Source organism: Haliotis rufescens, unplaced genomic scaffold, assembly GCF_023055435.1.
Source record: "Haliotis rufescens isolate VD_foot unplaced genomic scaffold, xgHalRufe1.0.p SCAF_9, whole genome shotgun sequence".
NCBI classification, from domain to species: domain Eukaryota; kingdom Metazoa; phylum Mollusca; class Gastropoda; order Lepetellida; family Haliotidae; genus Haliotis; species Haliotis rufescens.
In genome coordinates, this window is record NW_025964383.1 from 12223635 (window position 1) to 12248862 (window position 25228).

Sequence of the window (25228 nt, forward strand, 5' to 3'; positions counted from 1 at the left end):
ATCACAAAGGATATACTGAACCGTATGACGAAACCTGTCCACTCGAATGTTAGGATTATGATTTTTAATGAGCACCATTATTACACAGAAATTCGTTCAACTAAGGGCATTTACATCGAGTTAGTCGCTATATGGCTGAAATAGTGAGTGAGTGAGTGAGTATGGTTTTACGCCGCTTTTAGCAATATTCCAGCAATATCACGGCGGGGGACACCAGAATGGGCTTCACACATGTCGGGAATCGAACCCGGGTCTTAGGCGTGACGAGCGAAAGCTTTAACCACTAGGCTACCCGACCGCCCCCGGCTGTAATAATGCCGATGCGACGTTACATTTTAACTCTCTCACTTACTTCGTGAAAATTGGCCCCTGAACATGAACCGCAGCCCCCTACCCCATAGTCCCTTGTCAGTAGTTGTTTACTATTGCCCCCGTGTGTATTCCGGGTAAGAATAGATCCGGTGATTTGATTTATTGTGTATTAAAGTTCACCGATCGGGCGGGAGATTGCTCTCAATACACAATTGTTATTATCTCCTTGCAAGAAATGATTCTAAATCAGATGTAAGGGCGATGGGGTGTGGTATTTATGTTCTCATCAAAGTCATCTCACCACAAAGATAAAACATTAATACGTGATAATTACACAATATAGTAAGTGAACTGGAAGATGAAGGATTGTTGTAGTCACTTGTCATGGATAAGATCACACGGTGCCTTAGGGGAAATAAAAAAAACATGTTTATTTATTATTTAAAACGCAAAACTATAGCAGACGAAATCTGTACTTGTTCAACAGCGGATGCATGCCGAAACTCGAAATGGCAGTTGCTCAAATATGCTGTCTTCTTCTGATATTATTTCTCACACGAGTAGATGGTCAAGGTAATGCGGTGCCGCATCTTCTTGGAAGTAACTGCGTTAGCCAAAGAGACATTAACAAGATGTTTGGACAAGCTAGAAAATATAGAAGTTTATATGTCATTTGCAGTAGATAGTGAGTCATTGCAGTCTCACCTCAAGCATTGCATCGTGTTCTCCTTCGGCTTGAGCCAGAATATTGATTTGTAAGCTTCACATCCAGCGTGGTAGGTTGGCAAGTGGTAAAACCGTGTGCTCGTCATTCTGAAGATATGGGTTCCATTGCCCGTAAGTGTCAGCTCCTACGCTCCTGCGGACACGACTAGAGATAACTTCTGTGTGGTGTGAAGACCAACTCGCCACTCTCTCATTTCCTTGAAATTATCATTTTTCTTGTAAAATCTGATGACAAGTTATGTTATTTCTATGATTTGGGAACAGACTGTACTTTTCAAAAAATATTTCAGGCCCTCAACAAGAACATGAAATGGTCGGTCTCCAATTATATTACTCTTTAGGGTTCAGGGGAGCATGTTTTTGTTGCATTGGTTTTATTAGATTATTTGAGCCACGGTATTTCAAAATTATCTGTTTTGTGAAAAACAGACATTATTAACGACAATGACCCACGATCAGATTTGTTCTCAATTTCTTTTCACTATTTCAGCATGCCAAATTCCCGGAATCTCATGTGTTAGCAACTGTAACGCCGCAGGAGTAATTCCCGCTCTCACGTGTCCAATGGGTCAGGTGTGCTGTTTAGGTAAGTTTTGTTTATTTGTATTTTGTTTAACTGCCGCACTCAGCAATATCCAAGCTGTATGACGGCGATCTGTAAATAATAAAATCTGGAATAGACAATCCAGTGAATGCCATCATGAGCTTTGATATACGAAATGTGGATACGATGACATTCATCAACGAAGTCGGCAAGCCTGGCCACCTGATCCCTTCAGTCGCCTCTTGCAACTAACATGGGTTGCTGAGGACCAATACTGATCTTCACGGTTAGCGGTAATGGCAATAGGACTTTGTTTCTTTGCAAAAGGCAGGTATTTACATTTATACGTTTGCGTAGATAATATCATATTGCTCTAAAGTATTCGCAGTTCTTGGACACTTGTCCACTAATGATATATACTGAACAACAAAAGTTCCTGTGACATTGAATAAGATTTAATGCAAAGTTATGTTTTTTACCAAATCTGAAACAATTTCGGTTTGCAACAGATAAGAGACTCCTGGGAGTGTTCAAATGGTTTAATTTGCCATACTGACTTCAGAAAATTTCTTAAAAAACAACAACATGAACATGCCAAAATGTCAATTTACAAATCAATAGCGCGTGTGTCCACCTCTGGTTGCGATGCAAGCAACACATCTTCGTCTCATGGAATGGACCAGGCGTCGCACAAAGTCCTGTGGGATATCTGTCCATATCTGCTGGAGCATGTTTCGAAGTTCCTGGAGTGTCTGTGGAACGCCTAGATAGACGTCGATGGCGCCGATCCATCTCAGCCCACATGTGCTCGATTGGTGAGAGATCAGGGGAGCTAGCCGGCCAGGGATTGACATTCACGATGTTTTGTTGAAGAGAATCCCGAAAAAGTCGAGCAATATGAGGCCGGGCGTTGTCATGTTGAAAGGTAATGCCTGGGCCATGACGACGCAAAAACGGTAGAACAACAGGGCCGATGATCGCGTCGCGGTAGCACTGTCAATTGAGATTTCCCTCTACCACTATCAAACGGGTCCTCTCTCTTGCTGCTATCCCACCCCATACCATAACGCTGCCGTCACCGAACCGATCTTCTTCCATGACACAATGATTGACGTAACGTTCACCTCGACGTCGGTACACTCGAATCCGTCCATCGCTGTGGCTGAGGTGAAAACGAGACTCCACAGTGAATAAAACTTGTCCCAACTGCATGGCCGTCCAGCGTAGACGCTGTCTGCACCACTGTAAACGTGCTTGACGGTGGTTTCCTGTCAAAATGGGACGTCTGGCGGGTCTTCTGGCGACAATCCCTGCACATCTGAGGCGGCGACGTACGGTTTGTAAAGATATTCGTCGAAGCCAGGGATGCTTCTTGCAGTCACTGTTGCTGGCTGGAATCGATTTCGTAGATGTGTTGTTCGAATTCAGTTGTCTTGTCGATTATTGGTTACGCGTAGCCTGCCACTCCAGGGATGGTCACTGACTGCATTCGTCTGTTGCCTACGTTGCCATAAACAGCAAATAGGGTTTCTGTGGACGTTAAATTGTCTTACAACATCACGTTGACTCAATCCTGCTTCAAGCATACCAATGGCTCGCAGACGCTCTTTTTCGGACAGGCGTGGCATTTCGTAATGTTGAATAATTGCGTAATTTTGTTGTTTTTCTGAGTGGTTGTTGTCAGCACGATGCTAAACAATGCATATGGAATCCCTTTAACGCACATGTTTTTATACCAATTCTTAGGTAGTGAAATGCATGGGGCTTGCATAAAAGTCACCTTTTGCACGGAATGCATGCTTTTCTGTAGCAGTTGCGTTTTTGTTACTTGATTCCATACATGTACTACAACATTGAAAACCAAACTTTACTTGTTTTGAAAAATACACTAAAATATTGGTGTCACAGGAACTTTTGTTGTTGAGTATATATGAATATTGGGAAAAGGGATATAGAATGCCAACATAAATTTCAATGAATTTGGTTTTAATCGAGTTCTTTACCCCTGTCAGTGGATCAGTGTGCAAGTGTCGATATGGCAAGGATAGAATATCCTATCAGATGAATGTAAAAGTTTGGAACCACACTGCACATACTACGAACGCTCAGGTAATGGAGCGCACGAGCAGCATATTAAGAATGTTCCAGTTTCCGTAGAGTTTAAAATTTATGACCCCTTACATGCTTTGTTTGATGAAAACATCGTTCCCTCAAACCGTGCACTTCCGTATATCGTCAGAAAGCTGACGTCTGTAATAAGCATATGTGTCAAACAAATTAGATCTTCGAAATGTACGGTCTTTTCCAGAGCATCATTAGTCTACGCTTTGTTGGTGTCACGCATTTTATTATAGCATATCCATGTATACATGGTATAAATAGTGTTACAACGTTCTTATCTCTTCACACGGTTTAACTTAATTAAAGAACATTCAACAGAAGTTGTCTTGCTTTCCAACAATATCTAGAGTCATCAAATCCAAAAGTGATATGCACTGCTTACCCATCACAAGACGACAGATGTGACATGGCGGGACATATATTGATGTGACGTCATCCACTTTACAAAATACGAGGCAAAAAAACGAGGTCAAACCACGTGCACCTGTCCAAACGACCAACTCACAGTGTCTGGAGATCACTGACCATCTATTAGCCTTCGCAAATACAAATGCACAGTGTAACGTCATTGAACAAAAAAACAAAACGTTCGCTGGTATCGAAAAAGAGATAACGTTTGTAAGGTTATTATACGATAATAGAGAGTACAATCTACCTCACTAATAAATGAACATAATATCAATATGCGTATAAACGTACCTTTTACCATATTTATATATTATCGATTATAGTTATATTTTCATATAATAGATCTGAATATTTTCTGTTAATCAATATCATAAACAGAATTACTGTCCTTTCGTGTCTCTTTTTTATCCAGATACTAGTATCTACACACATGCGGTTTTATTAGTTCCCCAACGAGTGGATCGTTTGCATTCCAGTTATAATTCTGAAGTCCCTGAGGAGTATTTAACCCAAGCTGCCTAGGGGCATTAGAAGGTTTTTACATCCATCTAACATATATAGGGTACCCAGTCCGTGCTGGGTGAACAGAGATACATTTGAACAAAGCCTAGGCTTTTTTTGGTTTTGGTTTGTTGTTTAACGCCGCACTCGGCAATAATCCAGCTAAATGACGCCGGTCAGTAAATAATCGAGTCTGGACCAGACAATCCAGTGATTGACATCATGAGCATCGATCCGCGCAACTGCGATACGATGACATGCATCAACCAAGTCAGCGAGCTTGACCACCCTATCCAGTTAGTCGCCTCTTACGACAAGCTTAGTCGCCTCTAAAGGCAAGCATGGGTTGCTGAATATCTACGCTAACCCGGCTCTTCACAGGTCAAGTAGGATTCAACTTATATTCAGATGACATAAAACTGAACTATATTTGCTGTTTACATATCAAAGTTTGCTAAATTGCACAGTATACAACTGGGCTGTGGGAGGACTTTTACGGCAAGCATGGGTTGCTGAAGACCTATTCTATCCCGGATTTTCACGGGTCTAAGCTCAGGCTGACAGCATAAGCATTGACACTTTCAGGTGTATGTACGTACTCACGTTTCCACCATCTGGTCATCTGCCATCGAACGATTTGGTTCTTTTGAGTGCACATGATGTATGTACAATACACCAGGGGTAGTGACAACACTAAAGACTTGTGAACAGATTTTGAATCAAGCCTGAATAACAACCCAGTCTCCAGGGGGATGCAATCTGAGCACCAGGCGCTTCTTCGCCTGGCGCTTTTAACCACTTTCCCACTCCTTCTCTGTTGCCAGGCTAAACTGCAATGGCAGACAGTCAATAGAAAAATGCAATACTTGACAAAATACTTTTCGTTGCGGACTACACATCAAATTTTTACGCCAATGGCTGTCCAGTGGTGAAGAGTAAATCTTTCTTATCTCTCAGAAACATTTTCAGTTTGGCTGCCTGATACTAAAAATATTTATTTATATGACATGGGTGCATAATCAGAATTCACATGAAGTCCGTAAACAATGGTTTACTAATGACTGCAAACAAGCCAGGAAGGCAAAACGCTGAACACAATTTTCGTCGCCATCCTATGGTCCATAATTTGAATAAATATAAAATGTTGGGTGCTAAAGCCAGAAGAACATTTAAACAAAATAAACGCCAATCTTGGCAGAAATATGTTACAAATATAAAATCACGAACTCCGACGTCCAAAGTATGGACCATGATATAAAAGATCAAAGGTAAGGGTTCTAAATCGAGCATCCACATTCTCAAAAATGGGGATGAATTGCTGCTGGTAGTTCAGATATTGCTAATAAACTGGGAGAAACTTTGGCAACACAATCTTCCTCGATTAACTTTGTACCTAAATTTAAAATATTCCAACATCAGCAGGAAATGAAAAAACGTTTATTTCAAATCAGAAAATGGGGAAGACTACAATGAAATATTTTCCATTCATGAACTCTATACTGCCCTTTGGCAAGCTCATGATACTGCTACTGGAGCTGATAACATACATTATCAACTCCTGAAACCTTTATCAGAACCTTGTTTAGAAACTATTTTGCTACTATTTGACGATATTTGGACATCACAGGAAGTTTCCTTCATAATGGCGTGATGCCATAGTTGTTCCCATACCAATACCGGGACGGGATTATACCGATCCCTCAAATTATAGACCAATTTCATTGACTAGCTGCGTTTGCAAAACAGGGTGTCCCACAAGGCAGTATTTTGTCTGTGACTTTGTTTAGTATTCAAATAAATAGTCTCTCTAAAGTTTGAAGTGATTCACTTGATGGATCACTTTTTGTGGATGGTCTTAACTTATCTTGTCGTGGTAAGAATATGCATACAATCAAAAGACAACTAAATACTTAAATGGTCTTTAGAAAACGGTTTTAAATTTTCGCAATCTAAAACAAATTGTATTCACTTTTATGGGAAATACAAGCCTCATACAGACCCAGACTTAGTTTTGTACGTGGAGGCTGAAGAGCCATCCCTGAAATACCGTCGCTTAAAATGAGCATTGCAATATGTTACAAAACTTTATTCCAATCCATCTAATCAATGCATATGAAAGTGTTTTCAACCTTCTTATGAGAATTTGTATGACCAAAAAACAGCACTTACTCCACCACATGGAATAAGAATAAAACCTGCTATTTCTGTTGCAGTTATATCTCCCACTCAGATTTTGTCTTCTCCTCCGTGGCAGTTTAGAAAGCCACAGGTTGATCTGACGTTAACCAACCTAAAGAAATCAGATACAAATCAGTTACTTTATCAGAAAGGATATAATGAATTAAGAGGCGCCTTTAACACTTACAAATCTGTTTTTACAGACGGCGGTGCAGTTGCTAGTGCCACTGTCATTCGATCCAACACCATATCATCAAGAATACCAGACGCCAGTTCAATTTTTACAGCAGAATCAAACAATTTTAACAGATCTCCAGTATATACATACCCAATCTAAACATAAACAGTTCATCATATTTTTGTATTCTTTTCCTGTCTTTAAGCCATAAAAAATATGTCCTGTGACCGTTCATTTTGTCTTGAAATCATAGAACACCATAATGATCTTGCTACTGGCCAATATGAATCGTCTTTTGTAACCCAGCAATGTTGGTAATATTGGTAACACAATGGCCGATGCTGCTGCAAAAGCAGCGCTCAACAAACTGTGACGCCACTTCTAATCCAATAGAGTGATTATAAGCCTGCTACTAGATATTAAGTAAGAGATCTAATGCAAAAAAAGTGGGACACCCAAGTAGGTATCAATAAGTTACATGAAATCAAATCAAATTTCGGTTACACCTACTTGGGATGTCAGTCAAGATTTGAATAGGTCACTCTAAGAGGATGTCGTATTGGCCATTCCCAATACACTCACGAGTATTTATTGAAAGGTGAGGATCCTCCGTTTTTGTGATGAGAGAATCACGGTCAAGCATGCCGTGCTTCACTGTTTTGATTTTTCCATCACAAGGGATCAATATTTCATTTTCATCACTCAGTGAACTTTTTAACATAAGCTATCATTTAATTTTTGGATTTTCAAAGGAAATTGAATTAACTGATACATTTTAATGTAGAAAGTTATATATTGTATTAATTGGTAGTATATGATTATGAACTGAGATTGTTAGTGGATGTACCCTTGATGGGGGTTGAAGTAGCGTAAAATTATTGTCCCCCTGAGAGAGAGGGTCCGTAATCCCACATCATTCAAAGTATTTTATATATACCAGTGTTTTAATCGTAGAAAATGTGTTTGTTTTAATCTTTGGCTAACCTTCTCCACAATCACCAGTGCTTAAAGGGATGGTGTCAATCCTGCTGGGGTCCATGCAGGTAGCAAAGGTACCGAGAGTCCCCATGGTCCCCAGTATGGTGGCCTACTTTTGGTTGCTAGTGATATATAGCCCACTTTTATATTGTGTTGTTATTAATAGTTAAGTTTTATGGTCATTTACTAGTTCTGCACCTATATCTGTGAAAATCTAGTTCTTTTACAGTCCTTCGTGGACAGATTTATATTCTAAATGTATGTCTTGTATGATTTGATATAGTCAATATATGGCTGAAATATTGCCGACATGACAATAAATATAAACTCACTCATTCTGATGTAGAGATGCTGTTCTTTTGGGGTAATATATGTTTCTGGAGTCAATGTTTTAGAGTGTATGAGAAAGATGTATTACAATATATTCAAAAACAATATCTTCAAAATTTAAGTCCTCATTGAAGAATGGAGCTGTATTTTCATGACATTCATCGTACTGTTTCAGATCCCTTTATTATACCAACAACGACCATACCACGTAAGCCCTTCTGAATTTGTCCTTCAAGTAAATAGCTTAAATAAATAAATAGCTTGACTTGATTCATCTTCTGGGACCGACCGTGGGGGAGGGGGGTGACTGGGATTTTGTATTCAGACCAGATAAAATTTTCATCTACAGCTGCAAAGCCAGCTATTATTTTGTTATTAAACTGCAAGCCAAAGTATATTTTGGTCTCTAAAAAACACATTTCGACAATATGATTAGCATGGCAGACAATTTCATTTTTCTCCAACTTTGTGAAGTATAAGTTTTATCTCAGATCGACATATTTGTAACATAACATAACATTGCTATTCAATCAATCAAGTAAAATGAAGTAAGTGTTTCATCATTATCAGTAAATGATTTCCCAATGTGCATATCGTTGGTTTTCACACATACTTGTTTTAATTACCCCCCGAATACTTTGATGAAAGTTTTTTTCAGCCTGCACTAGAGCCGGGATCGGATGTGTTGCCAGTAGTAACTGTAACCCCATAGGAATTATTGCTGCTCGCCAGTGTCCAAGTGGTCAGGTGTGCTGTGTCAGTAAGTAGTCGGACCTCTTTTGACCTTGAAACAGTGGCATTCTTTCCAGAGTGTTAACTATATTTTTATTATCCTGCGATTAGGGATTTTTTTTATCATTATAGTGGAAAACTAAATGGTCTATACAAACATGAAGGATATTTGTCATTTTGAAAACTAACAAATACTGATTGTCATTATAGTGATTGGTGTTGAACATTTTGAAATCTGTTATATTTCTATTGCGTATGGAGCTTCGATAATAGTCAATTATGTTGGTCATATTGTGAATCCTAAGGATACGTTGTAAGTTAGCAAATGTGTTTTTTCACTTTAAGAGAAATGAACTGTATAAACTGTTGTATAAATCTTTGTTTCTGATGTCCTTGGAGTTAACGTTTGAAGATACTCCTTGGTATTAGAAGTTAATCTATTATGTGATTTAACCTAGACCTTTTACCATGGTACCTTTTACTTGAGTGAATGATATTAATATGATTATTTGCTATAAGTATAACAAGGATAATTGTGTCAGGGTACCTTGTGTGTGCATGTGACCATGTGTCCATAGATTTGTACTCTAGAGTTTTTTCTGTTCACAGATAGAGGAAATTATATGTGTACAGATCTTACTAAGATTTAAAGATAGTGTGTTGCATATTTAGCCTTAAAACCTGGTCACAGTAAATATGCACAAAAGGTGCCTATGTATAGATACTATTCTTTCAGACGGAATGTAGTTTCTTGAAGTCGTTGTTTGAGAGTGTATAAGCCTTTGAAAGACATTTAGTAGTGATACACATAAGGAAGGGGATTTATGGATGCCAACTTCTTAATTATGAGGAGCACAACGTTATGGAGTATATGCTTGCTCTTTCATCAGGTGAATGAATGCTATGAGGCAGAGAGCATATATAAGTACATGTAAGAACAACAAATAGACTTCCATTGTCTATAGCTAATCGCTTATATATTAGCTTTTCTTGTAAAGTTTCCACCTTTTGTTATCTTATTACTTTTGTTGTTCTTACATATGAGCCAGAGAGCCCAATTCTATCAATCGGCTGGTCATGTCATGCCCTGTGCATAAAATATACTCTTCAAAAAAAGAAACTTGACACTGACTTTCAAAATGTAATATAATGCGATTGTTTCAAAATAGGACACAGAAACCATAATTGAAACACTGTTTGAAGATCAATGTACACAATGTTCAAAACATTAATCGTGTCACCTAGACAGATACACGTACACGATACAGTTAATGTCCCAGGGGTACAGAAAATGTCAGTATCGGTTGTGCCCACCACGTGCATCAATCACCGCTTGACACCGACGACCCATAGATGCAATCAAGTTGTCAATAACACGCTGTTGGATGTGCTGTCATTCATGCTGAAGTGCATCAAGAAGCGCCGGAAGTGTTTGAGGCGGTGGATTCCTTCTGCGAACGCGTCGATCCAACTCGTCCCACAGATGCTCAATCGGGGACAAATCTGGTGACCGGGATGGCCAAGGTAATGTCTGGATGCTGTTGTGCTGTAAGAAGTCCTGACAAACACGTGCAATATGCGGTCGAGCGTTGTCCTGCTGGAACTGTCCGCCATGAACGTTGACGTGAGGAAGAACTTAAGGCTGTAGGATCAAGTCTCTGTAACGCACACCTGTCAATGCACCTGCCACATGCACGAGAGGCGTCCTACCACCGTGATGAATTCCGGCCCATACCATGACACTCCCGCCTCCAAATGGGACAACCTGCTGCACACAGTTGGGGGCGTAACGTTCACCCCGACGTCTGTAGACACGTGGGCGCCCATCAGCACGTGTAGGTAGGAAACGGGACTCGTCAGTTAACAGTTACTGTACATTTTTCCACCTTGCACGTGTCCATCTAACCCTCTGTTGGCACCAAAGCAGACGGTCCGCCAGATGACGTGGGGTCAATACATGACGTCAAACAGGTCTTCGTGCAAAAAGTCCAGCCTCCCTCGGTCTGTTGCGTACCGTTTGATCTGATATTCTGCGTACCCAAGGGATCTGTGTGGTTGTAGACATGGCTGTGGTAGTGCGGTCTCGGAGGTGTCGCAGCCAGATGTATTGATATTGTGCTTGGGTTGTCACCCTTGGTCTTCCTGCCCTTGGTCTGTCGTCAACTCTGTTGGTTTTGTTGTATCGGGTCCACAGTGTTGAGATTGTCTGTCTGGATACGCCAAAGTGCCTGTCCACTTCTTGCTGAGCTGCTCCAGCTTGTAATCTCCAAATGGCGTTGTTCAGTTGAGCTGCATTCAGTCTTGGCATTTTGTCACCGCCTCTACTGCCGTTATAAGGACTGTATAAACAGCCGTTCATGTGGATTTTTATACCCATTCAGCAGGGGGGCCTGCATTCCTAAATGCAGGATCCTGTGCTGCACGTTTTTTACAGGCGGTTGCGTATGGATAAAGCTGTAAAATTGATCCCCAAACGCTACGTTTATGTGCTTTGCGTGTGTTTTCGCGAATTATAGACACATCATCTTTCCGTTTGACTTATTTGGTTCTCATTTAATGTAATTATTTTTAGATATTCGGCAAAAAATGGTTTTACATTTATGTCAAGTTTCTTTTTTTGAAGAGTATATTTTAAATTAATGAAATTTGCCATATTTCTAGTTTGTATGTATAAACCTGTCTATATTTGTTCTTTGTGTTGGCCATATTGTGAATCGTAAGGATACGTTATATGTCAGCTGGTATGTTTTTCACTTTAAGAGTAAAAGACTTGCACGAGGTGGGCGTTCATGCCCTACGAATTATGTATGCCTCTAAGGACAAATGAATGAGCAATCCTTGAAAGATGTCATAATCACCTTACACATGTTACGGCCTTTAGCAATATACACCAGTCAAACAAAACGGCTGCTGTTGTTCTTCCCATGCCATTGTCGTCGCAGGGCGAAATCATATCACAAGCCACTTGTCGTTGATTCAGGTTGGTTTACGTGTTACAGTATTATGTAGCGCAAGCAGGTCGGTAAGCACACAGATGGATTGCAGTTGCTGCAACCTGCTAACATGAGTGGCGGAAACAAAGTTGCAACTTGTAGAAAACACCTCTACTCACAATAACAAGAAACACCGAACTTCGGCTATGTTTACACGTTAGCTCGATCACACAATGCGCTTGTGGAATGTTTCGAGTCACATAAAATTGAAGCAAAATAGTATAAACACTTTTTTTTATTTTATTGCCTCATTAGTTTATGGATAATCACACATTGAATGGATAATGAAGTGGGACCTATTTACATAATAAACAACCCATTCCAGTGGTGTTGGGTTCTGTTTAAAACATAAATATGCCTCTTTAAGTAAGGGTGCAGGCAATTAGATGGAACAACCCGTCAGTTAGCCCTGTTCGTGGATTTTAGGGCACCGCTCATAACAGGAGTCTTTTTAAACCCATCTCTAATAAAACACTAGGTGAGTCTTAATTTAAGCATCTTAGAAAAGTAAAAGAGTTTGCTCTACCCCCTTGTATATTGTAATAAAGAACAGTTTTACCCTGAACTATTATAACGTCAAAGCACTCAGGCGCAAGTGAACTCGTGCTTTAACTGTAACAGTACACGGCAAAACTATTCTTATTAAACTGCACACGGAGGTAGAGCAAACTTTATTTCTGAAATAGAGCACAATTTGCATGACATCCATTATACTGTTTCAGATGCCTTTACATTAGCAACAACAACGACCCTAGCAGCAACGACCCTTCAACGTAAGTGGTATGGTTTGGTTTGGTTTGCTTTGGTTTGTTGTTTTACGCCACACTCAGCAGTATTCCAGCTTAATGACGGCGATCTGTAAATAATCGAGTCTTGACCAGACAATCCAGTGATTAATATAATGAGCATCGATCCACGCAAATGGGATCGATGACTTGCATCAACCAAGTCAGCGAGCCTGACCACCAGATCCCGTAAGTCGCCTTTTACGACAAGCATAGTCACCTTTGATGGCAAGCATGGGTTGCTGAAGACCAATTCTACCCTGGAATCTTCAGGGGTCAAGTAAGTGGTATGGATTAATATGCAGTCGACTATGGTAAAGTCCACCGACTATGTTTATAAGTAGGAAAATCAAGTCCTTCTGGAATTGTCACCATGATTTTTCCAGTAGATTTGTTTTGCTTGTTGTTTAAAGCCGCACTTAGCAATGTTCCCGCTATATGACGCAGGTCTGTAAATAATCGAGTCTGGACCACACAATCCAGTGATTGTCATCATGAGCATCGATCAACGCATTTGGGACACGATGACATGCATCAACCAAGTCAGCGAGGCTGACCACCAGATCCCGTTAGTCGCCTCTTGTGACAAGCATAGTCGTGTTTTATGGCAAGCATGGGTTGCTGGAGAGCTATTATAGCCCGGATCTTCACGGGTTCAAAATTATAATAATAAAGCCTAGCATGAAAATGAAAGTCCAATGATTCTCACAAAAGTTTTGATGATCATTCTTCAGGCATGGTAGTCCATATAAAAATATAGGGCTTTCGAGTTTTTCTTCACATACCCAAGAAGGTTCTAATGGACATTCATTATTAAGCCTGTTGTAGTGTTGACATTTTTTTAAAAAGGAGTCATCTGAAAACTAAAGAACAGATGATGTAATCTCTTGATTTGTGAAAAGTTGTACATTCTTAACACATTAGTGACAAAATATGAAATGACATTCCGTCAAAGAACAAGAAAACAGAACTATTTCCTTTGATGAACGTTTTCTTTTATCAGCCTGCACTGGTGCCGGAATTTCATGTACTGTTGCTGGTAACTGTAACTCCATTGGAATTATTGCTTCTCGCCAGTGTCCAAGTGGTCAGGTGTGCTGTGTCAGTAAGTAGTCGGACCTCTTTTGACCATGAAACAGTGGCATTCTTTCCAGAGTGTTAACTATATTTTTATTATCCTGCGATTAGGGATTTTTGTATCATTATAGTGGATAACTAAATGGTCTATACAAACATGAAGGATATTTGTCATTTTGAAAACTAAGAAATACTGATTGTCATTACAGTGATTGGTGTTGAACATTTTGAAATCTGTTATATTTCTAGTGTGTATAGAGCTTCGATATTAGTCAATTATGTTGGTCATATTGTGAATCCTAAGGATACGTTGTAAGTTAGCAAATGTGTTTTTTCACTTTAAGAGAAATGAACTGTATAAACTGTTGTATGAATCTTTGCTTCTGATGTCCTTGGAGTTAACGTTTGAAGATACTCCTTGGTATTAGAAGTTAATCTATAATGTGATTTAATCTAGACCTTTTACCATGGTACCTTTTACTTGAGTGAATGATATTAATATGATTATTTGCTATAAGTATAACAAGGATAATTGTGTCAGGGTACCTTGTGTGTGCATGTGACCATGTGTCCATAGATTTGTACTCTAGAGTTTTTTTCTGTTCACAGATAGAGGAAATTATATGTGTACAGATCTTACTAAGATTTAAAGATAGTGTGTTGCATATTTAGCCTTAAAACCTGGTCACAGTAAATATGCACAAAAGGTGCCTATGTATAGATACTATTCTTTCAGACGGAATGTAGTTTCTTGAAGTCGTTGTTTGAGAGTGTATAAGCCTTTGAAAGACATTTAGTAGTGATACACATAAGGAAGGGGATTTATGGATGCCAACTTCTTAATTATGAGGAGCACAACGTTTCGGAGTATATGCTTGCTCTTTCATCAGGTGAATGAAAGCTATGAGGCAGAGTGCATATATATGTACATGTAAGAACAAAAAATAGACTTCCATTGTCTATAGCTAATCGCTTATATATTAGCTTTTCTTGTAAAGTTTCCACCTTTTGTTATCTTATTACTTTTGTTGTTCTTACATATGAGCCAGAGAGCCCAATTCTATATATCGGCTGGTCATGTCATGCCCTGTGCATAAAATATACTCTTCAAAAAAAGAATCTTGACACTGACTTTCAAAATGTAATATAATGCGATTGTTTCAAAATAGGACACAGAAGTCCATAATTGAAACACTGTTTGAAGATCAGTGTACACAATGTTCAAAACATTAATCGTGTCACCTAGACAGATACACGTACACGATACAGTTAATGTCCCAGGGGTACAGAAAATGTCAGTATCGGTTGTGCCCACCACGTGCATCAATCACCGCTTGACACCGACGACCCATAGATGCAATCAAGTTGTCAATAACACGCTGTTGGATGTGCTGCCATTCATGCTGAAGTGCATCAAGAAGCGCCGGAAGTGTTTGAGGCGGTGGATTCCTTCTGCGAACGCGTCGATCCAACTCGTCCCACAGATGCTCAATCGGGGACAAATCTGGTGACCGGGATGGCCAAGGTAATGTCTGGATGCTGTTGTGCTGTAAGAAGTCCTGACAAACACGTGCAATATGCGGTCGAGCGTTGTCCTGCTGGAACTGTCCGCCATGAACGTTGACGTGAGGAAGAACTTAAGGCTGTAGGATCAAGTCTCTGTAACGCACACCTGTCAATGCACCTGCCACATGCACGAGAGGCGTCCTACCACCGTGATGAATTCCGGCCCATACCATGACACTCCCGCCTCCAAATGGGACAACCTGCTGCACACAGTTGGGGGCGTAACGTTCACCCCGACGTCTGTAGACACGTGGGCGCCCATCAGCACGTGTAGGTAGGAAACGGGACTCGTCAGTTAACAGTTACTGTACATTTTTCCACCTTGCACGTGTCCATCTAACCCTCTGTTGGCACCAAAGCAGACGGTCCGCCAGATGACGTGGGGTCAATACATGACGTCAAACAGGTCTTCGTGCAAAAAGTCCAGCCTCCCTCGGTCTGTTGCGTACCGTTTGATCTGATATTCTGCGTACCCAAGGGATCTGTGTGGTTGTAGACATGGCTGTGGTAGTGCGGTCTCGGAGGTGTCGCAGCCAGATGTATTGATATTGTGCTTGGGTTGTCACCCTTGGTCTTCCTGCCCTTGGTCTGTCGTCAACTCTGTTGGTTTTGTTGTATCGGGTCCACAGTGTTGAGATTGTCTGTCTGGATACGCCAAAGTGCCTGTCCACTTCTTGCTGAGCTGCTCCAGCTTGTAATCTCCAAATGGCGTTGTTCAGTTGAGCTGCATTCAGTCTTGGCATTTTGTCACCGCCTCTACTGCCGTTATAAGGACTGTATAAACAGCCGTTCATGTGGATTTTTATACCCATTCAGCAGGGGGGCCTGCATTCCTAAATGCAGGATCCTGTGCTGCACGTTTTTTACAGGCGGTTGCGTATGGATAAAGCTGTAAAATTGATCCCCAAACGCTACGTTTATGTGCTTTGCGTGTGTTTTCGCGAATTATAGACACATCATCTTTCCGTTTGACTTATTTGGTTCTCATTTAATGTAATTATTTTAGATATTCGGCAAAAAATGGTTTTACATTTATGTCAAGTTTCTTTTTTTGAAGAGTATATTTTAAATTAATGAAATTTGCCATATTTCTAGTTTGTATGTATAAACCTGTCTATATTTGTTCTTTGTGTTGGCCATATTGTGAATCGTAAGGATACGTTATATGTCAGCTGGTATGTTTTTCACTTTAAGAGTAAAAGACTTGCACGAGGTGGGCGTTCATGCCCTACGAATTATGTATGCCTCTAAGGACAAATGAATGAGCAATCCTTGAAAGATGTCATAATCACCTTACACATGTTACGGCCTTTAGCAATATACACCAGTCAAACAAAACGGCTGCTGTTGTTCTTCCCATGCCATTGTCGTCGCAGGGCGAAATCATATCACAAGCCACTTGTCGTTGATTCAGGTTGGTTTACGTGTTACAGTATTATGTAGCGCAAGCAGGTCGGTAAGCACACAGATGGATTGCAGTTGCTGCAACCTGCTAACATGAGTGGCGGAAACAAAGTTGCAACTTGTAGAAAACACCTCTACTCACAATAACAAGAAACACCGAACTTCGGCTATGTTTACACGTTAGCTCGATCACACAATGCGCTTGTGGAATGTTTCGAGTCACATAAAATTGAAGCAAAATAGTATAAACACTTTTTTTTATTTTATTGCCTCATTGGTTTATGGATAATCACACATTGAATGGATAATGAAGTGGGACCTATTTACATAATAAACAACCCATTCCAGTGGTGTTGGGTTCTGTTTAAAACATAAATATGCCTCTTTAAGTAAGGGTGCAGGCAATTAGATGGAACAACCCGTCAGTTAGCCCTGTTCGTGGATTTTAGGGCACCGCTCATAACAGGAGTCTTTTTAAACCCATCTCTAATAAAACACTAGGTGAGTCTTAATTTAAGCATCTTAGAAAAGTAAAAGAGTTTGCTCTACCCCCTTGTATATTGTAATAAAGAACAGTTTTACCCTGAACTATTATAACGTCAAAGCACTCAGGCGCAAGTGAACTCGTGCTTTAACTGTAATAGTACACGGCAAAACTATTCTTATTAAACTGCACACGGAGGTAGAGCAAACTTTATTTCTGAAATAGAGCACAATTTGCATGACATCCATTATACTGTTTCAGATGCCTTTACATTAGCAACAACAACGACCCTAGCAGCAACGACCCTTCAACGTAAGTGGTATGGTTTGGTTTGGTTTGCTTTGGTTTGTTGTTTTACGCCACACTCAGCAGTATTCCAGCTTAATGACGGCGATCTGTAAATAATCGAGTCTTGACCAGACAATCCAGTGATTAATATAATGAGCATCGATCCACGCAAATGGGATCGATGACTTGCATCAACCAAGTCAGCGAGCCTGACCACCAGATCCCGTAAGTCGCCTTTTACGACAAGCATAGTCACCTTTGATGGCAAGCATGGGTTGCTGAAGACCAATTCTACCCTGGAATCTTCAGGGGTCAAGTAAGTGGTATGGATTAATATGCAGTCGACTATGGTAAAGTCCACCGACTATGTTTATAAGTAGGAAAATCAAGTCCTTCTGGAATTGTCACCATGATTTTTCCAGCAGATTTGTTTTGCTTGTTGTTTAAAGCCGCACTCAGCAATATTCCCGCTATATGACGCAGGTCTGTAAATAATCGAGTCTGGACCAGACAATCCAGTGATTGTCATCATGAGCATCGATCAACGCATTTGGGACACGAAGACATGCATCAACCAAGTCAGCGAGGCTGACCACCAGATCCCGTTAGTCGCCTCTTGTGACAAGCATAGTCGTGTTTTATGGCAAGCATGGGTTGCTGAAGAGCCATTCTAGCCGGGATCTTCACGGGTTAAAAATTATAATTATAAAGCCTAGCATGAAAATGAAAGTCCAATGATTCTCACAAAAGTTTTGATGATCATTCTTCAGGCACGGTAGTGCATATAAAAATATAGGGCTTTCGAGTTTTTCTTCACATACCCAAGAAGGTTCTTATGGACATTCATTATTAAGCCTGTTGTAGTTTTGACATTTTTTAAAAAGGAGTCATCTGAAAACTCAAAGAACAGATAATGTAATCTCTTGATTTGTGAAAAGTTGTACATTCTTAACACATTAGTGACAAAATATGAAATGACATTCCGTCAAAGAACAAGAAAACAGAAGTATTTCCTTTGATGAACGTTTTCTTTTATCAGCCTGCACTGGTGCCGGAATTTCATGTACTGTTGCTGGTAACTGTAACTCCATTGGAATTATTGCTTCTCGCCAGTGTCCAAGTGGTCAGGTGTGCTGTGTCAGTAAGTAGTCGGACCTCTTTTGACCATGAAACAGTGGCATTCTTTCCAGAGTGTTAACTATATTTTTATTATCCTGCGATTAGGGATTTTTGTATCATTATAGTGGATAACTAAATGGTCTATACAAACATGAAGGATATTTGTCATTTTGAAAACTAAGAAATACTGATTATCATTACAGTGATTGGTGTTGAACATTTTGAAATCTGTTATATTTCTAGTGTGTATAGAGCTTCGATATTAGTCAATTATGTTGGTCATATTGTGAATCCTAAGGATACGTTGTAAGTTAGCAAATGTGTTTTTTCACTTTAAGAGAAATGAACTGTATAAACTGTTGTATGAATCTTTGCTTCTGATGTCCTTGGAGTTAACGTTTGAAGATACTCCTTGGTATTAGAAGTTAATCTATAATGTGATTTAATCTAGACCTTTTACCATGGTACCTTTTACTTGAGTGAATGATATTAATATGATTATTTGCTATAAGTATAACAAGGATAATTGTGTCAGGGTACCTTGTGTGTGCATGTGACCATGTGTCCATAGATTTGTACTCTAGAGTTTTTTTCTGTTCACAGATAGAGGAAATTATATGTGTACAGATCTTACTAAGATTTAAAGATAGTGTGTTGCATATTTAGCCTTAAAACCTGGTCACAGTAAATATGCACAAAAGGTGCCTATGTATAGATACTATTCTTTCAGACGGAATGTAGTTTCTTGAAGTCGTTGTTTGAGAGTGTATAAGCCTTTGAAAGACATTTAGTAGTGATACACATAAGGAAGGGGATTTATGGATGCCAACTTCTTAATTATGAGGAGCACAACGTTTCGGAGTATATGCTTGCTCTTTCATCAGGTGAATGAAAGCTATGAGGCAGAGAGCATATATATGTACATGTAAGAACAAAAAATAGACTTCCATTGTCTATAGCTAATCGCTTATATATTAGCTTTTCTTGTAAAGTTTCCACCTTTTGTTATCTTATTACTTTTGTTGTTCTTACATATGAGCCAGAGAGCCCAATTCTATCAATCGGCTGGTCATGTCATGCCCTGTGCATAAAATATACTCTTCAAAAAAAGAATCTTGACACTGACTTTCAAAATGTAATATAATGCGATTGTTTCAAAATAGGACACAGAAGTCCATAATTGAAACACTGTTTGAAGATCAGTGTACACAATGTTCAAAACATTAATCGTGTCACCTAGACAGATACACGTACACGATACAGTTAATGTCCCAGGGGTACAGAAAATGTCAGTATCGGTTGTGCCCACCACGTGAATCAATCACCGCTTGACACCGACGACCCATAGATGCAATCAAGTTGTCAATAACACGCTGTTGGATGTGCTGCCATTCATGCTGAAGTGCATCAAGAAGCGCCGGAAGTGTTTGAGGCGGTGGATTCCTTCTGCGAACGCGTCGATCCAACTCGTCCCACAGATGCTCAATCGGGGACAAATCTGGTGACCGGGATGGCCAAGGTAATGTCTGGATGCTGTTGTGCTGTAAGAAGTCCTGACAAACACGTGCAATATGCGGTCGAGCGTTGTCCTGCTGGAACTGTCCGCCATGAACGTTGACGTGAGGAAGAACTTAAGGCTGTAGGATCAAGTCTCTGTAACGCACACCTGTCAATGCACCTGCCACATGCACGAGAGGCGTCCTACCACCGTGATGAATTCCGGCCCATACCATGACACTCCCGCCTCCAAATGGGACAACCTGCTGCACACAGTTGGGGGCGTAACGTTCACCCCGACGTCTGTAGACACGTGGGCGCCCATCAGCACGTGTAGGTAGGAAACGGGACTCGTCAGTTAACAGTTACTGTACATTTTTCCACCTTGCACGTGTCCATCTAACCCTCTGTTGGCACCAAAGCAGACGGTCCGCCAGATGACGTGGGGTCAATACATGACGTCAAACAGGTCTTCGTGCAAAAAGTCCAGCCTCCCTCGGTCTGTTGCGTACCGTTTGATCTGATATTCTGCGTACCCAAGGGATCTGTGTGGTTGTAGACATGGCTGTGGTAGTGCGGTCTCGGAGGTGTCGCAGCCAGATGTATTGATATTGTGCTTGGGTTGTCACCCTTGGTCTTCCTGCCCTTGGTCTGTCGTCAACTCTGTTGGTTTTGTTGTATCGGGTCCACAGTGTTGAGATTGTCTGTCTGGATACGCCAAAGTGCCTGTCCACTTCTTGCTGAGCTGCTCCAGCTTGTAATCTCCAAATGGCGTTGTTCAGTTGAGCTGCATTCAGTCTTGGCATTTTGTCACCGCCTCTACTGCCGTTATAAGGACTGTATAAACAGCCGTTCATGTGGATTTTTATACCCATTCAGCAGGGGGGCCTGCATTCCTAAATGCAGGATCCTGTGCTGCACGTTTTTTACAGGCGGTTGCGTATGGATAAAGCTGTAAAATTGATCCCCAAACGCTACGTTTATGTGCTTTGCGTGTGTTTTCGCGAATTATAGACACATCATCTTTCCGTTTGACTTATTTGGTTCTCATTTAATGTAATTATTTTAGATATTCGGCAAAAAATGGTTTTACATTTATGTCAAGTTTCTTTTTTTGAAGAGTATATTTTAAATTAATGAAATTTGCCATATTTCTAGTTTGTATGTATAAACCTGTCTATATTTGTTCTTTGTGTTGGCCATATTGTGAATCGTAAGGATACGTTATATGTCAGCTGGTATGTTTTTCACTTTAAGAGTAAAAGACTTGCACGAGGTGGGCGTTCATGCCCTACGAATTATGTATGCCTCTAAGGACAAATGAATGAGCAATCCTTGAAAGATGTCATAATCACCTTACACATGTTACGGCCTTTAGCAATATACACCAGTCAAACAAAACGGCTGCTGTTGTTCTTCCCATGCCATTGTCGTCGCAGGGCGAAATCATATCACAAGCCACTTGTCGTTGATTCAGGTTGGTTTACGTGTTACAGTATTATGTAGCGCAAGCAGGTCGGTAAGCACACAGATGGATTGCAGTTGCTGCAACCTGCTAACATGAGTGGCGGAAACAAAGTTGCAACTTGTAGAAAACACCTCTACTCACAATAACAAGAAACACCGAACTTCGGCTATGTTTACACGTTAGCTCGATCACACAATGCGCTTGTGGAATGTTTCGAGTCACATAAAATTGAAGCAAAATAGTATAAACACTTTTTTTTATTTTATTGCCTCATTGGTTTATGGATAATCACACATTGAATGGATAATGAAGTGGGACCTATTTACATAATAAACAACCCATTCCAGTGGTGTTGGGTTCTGTTTAAAACATAAATATGCCTCTTTAAGTAAGGGTGCAGGCAATTAGATGGAACAACCCGTCAGTTAGCCCTGTTCGTGGATTTTAGGGCACCGCTCATAACAGGAGTCTTTTTAAACCCATCTCTAATAAAACACTAGGTGAGTCTTAATTTAAGCATCTTAGAAAAGTAAAAGAGTTTGCTCTACCCCCTTGTATATTGTAATAAAGAACAGTTTTACCCTGAACTATTATAACGTCAAAGCACTCAGGCGCAAGTGAACTCGTGCTTTAACTGTAATAGTACACGGCAAAACTATTCTTATTAAACTGCACACGGAGGTAGAGCAAACTTTATTTCTGAAATAGAGCACAATTTGCATGACATCCATTATACTGTTTCAGATGCCTTTACATTAGCAACAACAACGACCCTAGCAGCAACGACCCTTCAACGTAAGTGGTATGGTTTGGTTTGGTTTGCTTTGGTTTGTTGTTTTACGCCACACTCAGCAGTATTCCAGCTTAATGACGGCGATCTGTAAATAATCGAGTCTTGACCAGACAATCCAGTGATTAATATAATGAGCATCGATCCACGCAAATGGGATCGATGACTTGCATCAACCAAGTCAGCGAGCCTGACCACCAGATCCCGTAAGTCGCCTTTTACGACAAGCATAGTCACCTTTGATGGCAAGCATGGGTTGCTGAAGACCAATTCTACCCTGGAATCTTCAGGGGTCAAGTAAGTGGTATGGATTAATATGCAGTCGACTATGGTAAAGTCCACCGACTATGTTTATAAGTAGGAAAATCAAGTCCTTCTGGAATTGTCACCATGATTTTTCCAGTAGATTTGTTTTGCTTGTTGTTTAAAGCCGCACTTAGCAATGTTCCCGCTATATGACGCAGGTCTGTAAATAATCGAGTCTGGACCACACAATCCAGTGATTGTCATCATGAGCATCGATCAACGCATTTGGGACACGAAGACATGCATCAACCAAGTCAGCGAGGCTGACCACCAGATCCCGTTAGTCGCCTCTTGTGACAAGCATAGTCGTGTTTTATGGCAAGCATGGGTTGCTGGAGAGCTATTATAGCCCGGATCTTCACGGGTTAAAAATTATAATTATAAAGCCTAGCATGAAAATGAAAGTCCAATGATTCTCACAAAAGTTTTGATGATCATTCTTCAGGCACGGTAGTGCATGTAAAAATATAGGGCTTTCGAGTTTTTCTTCACATACCCAAGAAGGTTCTTATGGACATTCATTATTAAGCCTGTTGTAGTTTTGACATTTTTTAAAAAGGAGTCATCTGAAAACTCAAAGAACAGATAATGTAATCTCTTGATTTGTGAAAAGTTGTACATTCTTAACACATTAGTGACAAAATATGAAATGACATTCCGTCAAAGAACAAGAAAACAGAAGTATTTCCTTTGATGAACGTTTCCTTTTATCAGCCTGCACTGGTGCCGGAATTTCATGTACTGTTGCTGGTAACTGTAACTCCTTTGGAATTATTCCTAGTCGCCAGTGTCCAAGTGGTCAGGTTTGCTGTGTCGGTAAGTATTCTGACCTCGATTGATCTCAAAACATAGCCATTCTTCTTAGGGCGTGACTTTTTTTTTTTGTTAAACGCAACGGAAAGTTGATGATGAGAAGAAACAGATGTTGGAATTCCATTTAAATTCTCAGATTTGTTTTTTTTATGATCCCGTGATCAAGGAATTGTGAGAGGAAAGCAAAACCATCCATACAAACATGTAGAATACTTGTAAATATCTGCTCCCTTATGTTCCAACTGTCAAGGAAGTCATTTTGAGAACTTACAAAAACTGGTTGTCATTAAACAACAATTGTTTTCGAATATGATAAAATATGCCATATTTCTAGTATGTATGTATAAACCTGTCTATGGTTGGTGTTTGTGTTGGCCATATTGTGAATCGTAAGGCTGCATTATATGTCAGCTGGTATGTTTTTCACTTGTTGATCAGCATACGGCCTTTAGAAATATACACAAGTAAAACAAAACAGCTGCTGTTGCTCTTCCTATGCTAAGTTCGTCCCAGGGTGACATCATATCACAAGCCACTGGTCGTGGATTGACGTTGGTTTACAGGTTACGGTACCATGTTGCACAAGCAGCTTGGTAAGCACACTGTTTCATGGCTTGCAGTTGCTGCAGTCTGCTAACATAAGTGGCGAAAACAAAGTTGCAACTTGTACAAATCAACTCAACACAAAATAACCAGCAACACCGAACTTCAGCTATGTTTACATGTTAGCTCAACCACACAATGCACCTGTGGGATGTTTCGAGTCACATAAAACTGAGGCATATTAATATAAAAACTTAAATTTGAAAAAGTCTTTTTGCTGCATGGGTTTATGGACAACAACACATTGAATGAATAATGAAGTGGGACCCATTTAAATAATAAACAACCCATTCTAGTGGTGTTGTGTTGTGTTTAAAACATAAATATGCCTCTAGACGTAAGGGTGCAGGCAATTAGGTGGAACAGCCCGTCAGTTAGCCCTGTTCGTCGATTTTAGTGCACAAGTCATTACAGGATTCTTTTTAAACCCATCTCTAATAAAACACAAGGTGAGTCTTAATTTAAACATCTTAGAAAAGGAATCAAGTTTGCTCTATCCCCTTGTATATTGTAATAAAGAATATTTTTGCAGTGAAGTATTATAACGTCAAAGCACTCGGGCGCAAGTGCACTTGTGTTTTAACTGTCATAGTACACGGCAAAACTATTCATATTAAAATGTACAACGGGATAGAGCAAACTTTATTTCTTAAATAGAGCTGTATTTTCATGACATAAATTGCACTGTTTCAGATGTCTTTACATTAGCAACAACAACGACCTTAGCAACAACGACCCTTCAACGTAAGTGGTATGAATTAATATGCAGTCGACTGTGGTAAAGTCCACCGACTATGTTTAAGTCGGAAAGTCAAGCCTGTCTGACTTTGTCACCTTGTTTTTCCCAATTGAGATCTGCTTTTGAGGAAATATTTTAGTTAACTTGATTCATTCTCATGATTTGCTCTGTCATAGTAGATGGACATATTTTTTGGATGGCTTGACATGCAATTGTTACTTAAACAATCCAGAAAATAGAAACTGTAGTCATTCAGAAATGGGTATCATTATCAGTAAATGGTTTCAA

General features: G+C 40.0%; 1 protein-coding gene across 7 annotated transcripts in view; it reads left to right on the top strand.

Annotated features, from left to right (window-relative positions):
• Positions 1-782: 782 nt before the first annotated feature.
• LOC124112470 overlaps positions 783-25228 on the top strand; it is a 95570-nt gene continuing 71124 nt past the window's right edge. For 5 of the 7 annotated variants that reach the window (XM_048391428.1, XM_048391429.1, XM_048391435.1 and 2 more), the window contains exons 1-11: positions 783-885; positions 1529-1624; positions 8452-8484; positions 8935-9036; positions 12724-12774; positions 13790-13891; positions 17579-17629; positions 18645-18746; positions 22434-22484; positions 23500-23601; positions 24895-24945. In XM_048391428.1, the coding sequence (XP_048247385.1) occupies positions 807-885; positions 1529-1624; positions 8452-8484; positions 8935-9036; positions 12724-12774; positions 13790-13891; positions 17579-17629; positions 18645-18746; positions 22434-22484; positions 23500-23601; positions 24895-24945 (820 nt within the window). In that variant the 5' untranslated portion in view covers positions 783-806. The remainder of the gene's footprint in view (positions 886-1528; positions 1625-8451; positions 8485-8934; positions 9037-12723; positions 12775-13789; positions 13892-17578; positions 17630-18644; positions 18747-22433; positions 22485-23499; positions 23602-24894; positions 24946-25228) is intronic. The other 2 variants (XM_048391433.1, XM_048391434.1) reach the window with 2 other exon arrangements.